This window comes from Rhipicephalus microplus, chromosome 6, assembly GCF_043290135.1.
Source record: "Rhipicephalus microplus isolate Deutch F79 chromosome 6, USDA_Rmic, whole genome shotgun sequence".
NCBI lineage: Eukaryota > Metazoa > Arthropoda > Arachnida > Ixodida > Ixodidae > Rhipicephalus > Rhipicephalus microplus.
Genome location: NC_134705.1, coordinates 178702268 through 178708267, shown reverse-complemented (window position 1 = coordinate 178708267; position 6000 = coordinate 178702268). Strand labels below are relative to the sequence as shown.

The 6000-nt window shown below is 41.9% G+C and overlaps 1 protein-coding gene across 1 annotated transcript in view; it reads left to right on the top strand.

The window, feature by feature from the left end:
- Nucleotides 1–399: 399 nt before the first annotated feature.
- LOC142765695 (protein unc-79 homolog) overlaps nucleotides 400–6000 on the top strand; it is a 95177-nt gene continuing 89576 nt past the window's right edge. The window contains exons 1-6 of the mRNA XM_075867145.1: nucleotides 400–537; nucleotides 1915–1960; nucleotides 2788–2908; nucleotides 3758–3918; nucleotides 4887–5057; nucleotides 5723–5812. Coding sequence (XP_075723260.1) covers nucleotides 1939–1960; nucleotides 2788–2908; nucleotides 3758–3918; nucleotides 4887–5057; nucleotides 5723–5812 — 565 coding nt within the window. The 5' untranslated portion in view covers nucleotides 400–537; nucleotides 1915–1938. The remainder of the gene's footprint in view (nucleotides 538–1914; nucleotides 1961–2787; nucleotides 2909–3757; nucleotides 3919–4886; nucleotides 5058–5722; nucleotides 5813–6000) is intronic.

Below are 6000 nucleotides of genomic sequence, written 5' to 3'. Positions count from 1 at the left end.
TGGTAGGGGTAGGATGCTGGGGACATGCCCGCATGACGCTTATTACTTGTATATGCAGGCTTTTCGAGGGCAGCTGCAAGAAAGATTTGAGGGATTCATGCTTTGTTCAAATTTTGCCGCCGTGTCGTGCGTATTATCTTTATGTTCCCTGAACACGCCTTTTGCGGTGCACTGCAGCCACCTAGCGCGTTAACGGCGAAGCTCGTTTGCTTTCTCCCCTTTCCTCGTCCTCAATCCGAGTACCTTCTCCGCTCCGCATTCGCAACCGTGGGTTGGGCCGTCGCCTGGGGCTGGGCGACTTGAAGCAACGCTCGAAAAACGCCGCGCCGCAGGCCAGCGCGGGCGTCAAGCAACGTCGACGGGAGACCCGAAAACGATCCGACAGCTCCGATCCTTGGAGGCACAGCCGCCGTTATGCCACCGCCGGGGTCGCAGCTGATCTGCTAACGGAGAAAAACGCCGCCCGGAAACGCACACGGCGCGCAGCGACTAATTCTGCGCATATCCTGCATTCATTTCTCGCCTCCAAACGAAACGGTGAGCCGCCACCCTGCTTTCTACCTTGCCGCGAGCCCATCCATTCTGTCTTTCCTCCCCACTGTCCCCTTTTCGTCCCCTTACACCTGTGCGTGCATCGGTTGAGGTGTCCTCTTGGAGAGACAATTTGTGCGCACAGACCGAACCCCCATTCTCCTTCCCCATCAGAATCGCCAACGCGCGCGCGCTTCTCTCTACTCCGGATGCGGAACCGGCGAAAGTAGGCAACAGCATCCCCGATAACAGCTGCTCCCTCGAGGAATTCTCTCTAATTACCGCAGCTGATCGCACGTTCTGGCCACTTCAAGGGCTGTCGAGGGCCGCGAATGCTTTAATACCTGTGCCATTCGGACAGGAACGGGCCGGGATGCTGGCTGTTCTCTCTCCCAATCATTTCGATCTCCGAGCGCCCGCTCGCCAATGATGGGCATGGCGCGCAACGTTTCGCCTCGCGATATACGTGTGAACCGAGTTGAACGTTCGAACGAGTTGATCGCGCGTAGGTGGCGACTCGAAAGAAAGGACAGCGTTGAAATGCGTCCATACGCTTGGTTATGGAGAAGTAAATTAAGTCTTATTGCTCTATTTTGATGGCCGGTGCGCGGCAGCTGTTGTGTACTGTGCCATATGAGCTGCCATAGAATACCTTTATAAATATTTCAAGCCATTATTACAGTGTCATATGGACAACTATAGTAGTTGAATTTAGGATGTCTGGTTGCTTGATTTTCATTCAAGCTAAGTACATTTATTTTGGTTTTTGAAACATTCGTGGAAATATTGGAAAACTGGATGGCTCAGATTCATCCAGATATTGATGCTCCCTTTAATTATGCCTCAAATTTCTTGCTGTAAAAATACGAAACACATCTGTCTGTAATATAAATCTTTCATTGGTTGTCATATTTTACTATTTCTTAAAACGAAAAATGTGTGGTCCATGGTGCACATACACTAGATAATGCATTGTGTATACCGTCGTATGTTGGAGACACTGCAAACGATATGGAACTCGAAACTTGTTGCTTGGCTAGTTGGTACATATCTTCGAGGGCAAATTTCAGAAACCCATACCTAAATTCCCCGTGCTTTGTCTTTCTTCTGGCGGTGCTTAGGTGTCTAAATATTTGCCTCGAAGATATGGCACTCAATTATTAATGTACACATCTTTTCGAGTAGTAGGTTTACACCATGAGGTATATGTTAATTTTCATTTGGCCCAAACATTAGAATTTTACGTGCGTGCGAAAATTCATCAAGTGCAATACTTTATGCTGCGTGAAGAAGGACTGCTCATGTGTACATATAATAGCTTTACTTGAATTCAATTTTAATTGCTATCTTTCTTTTCCCATCCCGCATTTTTCATGCTACAAGACGTCGAGATTAGTATAGCTCATCATGGGAACGAGAGCAGCCGCCTGTAAGTATATTTCCTTGGCGTTGAGTAAATTGCTTCGCAAAAACACAAGTGTGAATAACAAAGCAATTTAGTTTTCCCCGCAAAACTATTCATATCTCTTATGTTATAAATAAATTGTACACAACCCATAATCCTGAAGGCATATGTACTGTAGTGTTAACATGGGAGTGTTTGAATAGAGATAACAATAAACGTCTATGAGCTGTAGTCTTGCTGTAATGGCTATTAATCTGTTTTCTTAGTCCCAGCTTGGAAAAGTCTTTTGATACATGATTGCCACCTACACATTCATTGTTGCGCTTGCCTCTAAAATTCTCGTAACATTGACAGTACTTTATGACATTTTTATGTATAGATTGATGATATATAAAATAGATGACAACAGGTGCAGCGCTTAGTTGGTGTGTAATCAAGAAAGTTTTAAAATAATTTCAGTTATCTGCTCTCTTCTCAGAATAATGTAGCATATTACGCATTCAGACACATAGTGAAAGAACTTCACATGTAGAATATTTTTTATGCATTTTTGTGTAGCAGATCTACAGTTCAAATACCTAATATACTTTACAGAACATGAAGTGGAATTAAGATAATTAATGGACAGATTTACAGTGTAATTTTGTAAGTGTGCAGTTGAGTGGTTCCAATTCTGCATTCAATCACTGAATGTCAACCAATCAGTTTGTTTCTATATCTTGTAAGAAACACACAGAATATCAACAGTTAAATGCTGCCATTCAGTAATTGGTAAAGTCATTATGGCCATGTTTTTTTTATTTTACTGTCTTCATTGCCATGACTTGACTGTCAACAATATTTCCTTACAGTCACCGCCAAGATTCGTAATCTACACGACTACCACACACGAATTCTGCATGGTCTTCCTCCCCTGCCTTCAGGGGTAGACGTTGCCAACACCCTGAAGTATTTTTCTCAGACACTACTCAGGTTAGTTGCATGATCAATAAAACCACCTTATTAAAACGTCATGCCCTTTTTCATGCATGTCAAATCTTGACAAATTGAGAACATCTCACGTACATGGAAGTGTTTTGGGCAATTTCAGTTCCATCATTTAAGAAGTAGTTATTTCTCTAACTCCACAATTGTAAAGTCTACCTCCAAGTAGTTGCTAAGCTATGATTATAAAACATTAAATCTATGTGCTAGTGTTCTAGGTCTATGTTTTGGCAATGCTGGAAGAATTACAGATAAATATCATTTTAATACTATGTCGGAAACATGTGTGCATTCCTGTACGCACTGTAGATGTACTTCTAATGCGATAGTTGTGTACGTTGAAGTTGTGTACAAACATGCTAATTAATTGGCTACACTTGTTCAGTGTATGATAATCCAAATCTATGCCTAATTTGTGTCTTGTAAGATACCTTCTTTTGAAGCGAGTACAACAGTCGCAAAAGAGGGGAGCGAGGCATAGACATTCACTCACGTCTAGCAGTTGTCAGAAGCGAACCCCAGAAATATCTTATTTACAATTATTAAGAAGATAACTAACCGCCAAATATTAACAAAAACCATGTGCTCATCATTTTGAATGGCCAAGTGGTTTGAAAGAAAAAAAGCTTGCAGTTGTGCAGCCGAAGCTATTTTGTTTTGCAGTTCAGATTATGCAAAACTAGTGCTTAGATGAAGCACGTAAAAGAAAGAAATTGACGCAAACATTGTTGCACTAACAACAACTGTATCACTTTGTTGTTGCTCACTCGTAAATGTGTGCATGTGCAAAAAAGAAAAACAACTAAGGTTCTGTATTCTTGCAAATGCATTTCGCAGTGTCCTCAAAGATGTACCCAGTATTCCTCTTGACATGATCCGTTGTCACGAGAAGGACCATGCGAGAACAACACTGTTTCCAAGTCTGGACTACAAGGCTCTCTATCACGCCATCGTGCAATTAGTGGATGCGGTTCCTGTCATCCAGTCGGGAGCTCATGGTGAGAAATCCAGCCAGACTATCAACACAGGCATTATTAAACAGCTCGTTGACTGGAATGGCAGAGGTGTTGTGTGTTGCGAGCGCTGATGATAATGTCACTTAGTTTTTGTATTGTTCTCAGCTGTTGCGACATCTGTGTGGGCCGTAGATTGTGTATTCATTAGTGAGCTTTAGCTTACTAAAACTGTAAGGTAAGTGCTTGTCTTGATTTAGTTTTGAAAATGATGAAACACATTTCGGATTCTGGATTTCGAAGGTTTGAGTTGCAGTTCGTAATTTTTCATTTATGTGCCAGCAGAGTCGACCTTCTGCATGTATGTGAAATGGCCGATTTTTTAAAATTTGGCAGGGGTCTTTTAGACTTAATAAGCAATTTTTTTTCGTTATTGATGCGTCTGTATAGTACACTCGACAGTTATGTTAGGAGTACAATGCCCAGCACATTATAACAGACGTATATTATTTTAATGATCTGCTCAATGCATCTCTTTCTTTAAAGTTTACAGGTGATTCAGGCATAAGACATATCAAAGTGTGAACCACTCGTAAAAAAGAGAGCAAGCATCTTTTTCCTGTCTTGCATGAGTGCTAATGTACGTGGAGAATATAAAGCAGACAAGTCATTTAAGAATGATGCAGGTTTTGGCTCCACTTTCCTGCTATGCGTTTCCATTTCTATGTTAAGCTAATTTGAATTTTTTGCTCCACAAATTTTATGCAGTCATAAAATAGTGGCCACTGCACATACGAGGGAGGACTCATGCAGCTGATCCGTGTTAACCGAAGGGGTTCTTTGATCATAGCTTTGCATCGAAAAGTCTTTTTTTTAGCTCAGGTTATGCTATTACAACAAACTACTCCTTTCTTCTCTCTAAGTTCAGATCGACACTTTCCTGTGTGTAATAAGCCAACTAAACTTAGTCCCGTTCTATATGTGCATGTGCCGTGTTTATTTATTTTCCACAGCTCTCGGATACACGATCCTAAACACTCTGGCGTGCCTAGTGCCATTCTTGGAGCATGAATATATGGACACGCTGCCTTACATTGTGGCCTCATCGATGGCCTTGTTTCCGACGTCCTTGCACAAGGACATTGTAGACATGCTCTGCAATCATCTGCTACCTTACACCATCAGTGAGTTAAACCACAAATTCTTCAAATGTTGGCTGCATCCTTCTGTAACTCTTTGTGTGCTGTGTTTATTCCTTGGCTCGATCCCTACTGAAATATTGTTGCGCTATTACTGATGTGTGTTACATATTATATCGGCCTTATAATCTTATATGCATACTTGTGCTTTGAACGCCATGTGGTGCAAATGTAATTGTCACGGGGGACACAGTCAAGCTGCTTGGAGCAGCATTTAGCCCCGAAGTTCATACAAAATTTTCTGGTGAAATAAATTGACTGATTGATTGATTTTGATTCATATTATTTATTGTAGATTAATTTGTTTGTGTGGAAATTGAGATAAACCACTAGTGAATATTCTTACTGTTGTTTCTTGTGGGTGCCCGTTACTTCCCTTTGAAATTGAAATCGCCTAGTGCAGGGGATTTGTTCTGACGAGTAGGCTTCAGCTGAGAGTTCTGAACTGTGTGTGGGATGTGCTTCAAGTGATAAAGGTCAACTTGCCCCCTTTGTGTTGGGGTCAGCAAGCACTCAACTCTTGGTTGTTGACCGCGCGTTTCTTAATTTCGGCCACGCTAGGCATGCCCGTGGCAGTCACGGAAGAATGTACACAATTTAGGAGGAGATGGGGTTTTGATACGCCCGGTTGTCTTTCTTTTTATTTGCAGCCAACCCAGTGGATGTGGATGCCCTTAATTATGCCAACATGTCTACATCTGCAGTAATTATGATGGTATTCCAGTACACAGAGAATGTGGGTCAGTACACACTTGCGTATCGTTAATGCTTGGTGCTAGAGAGTTGACAGCACGCATCTCTCTTCATGAATCTCGACCCCTTAAATCGTACTTTACCAGTTCGTACTTACCAGTTCAATCAAATGGGATTAGAAATGAATGCAAAGGTGCATGTGCTCCTGCTCCTTTTTTTTACATTTGTTTGTCTA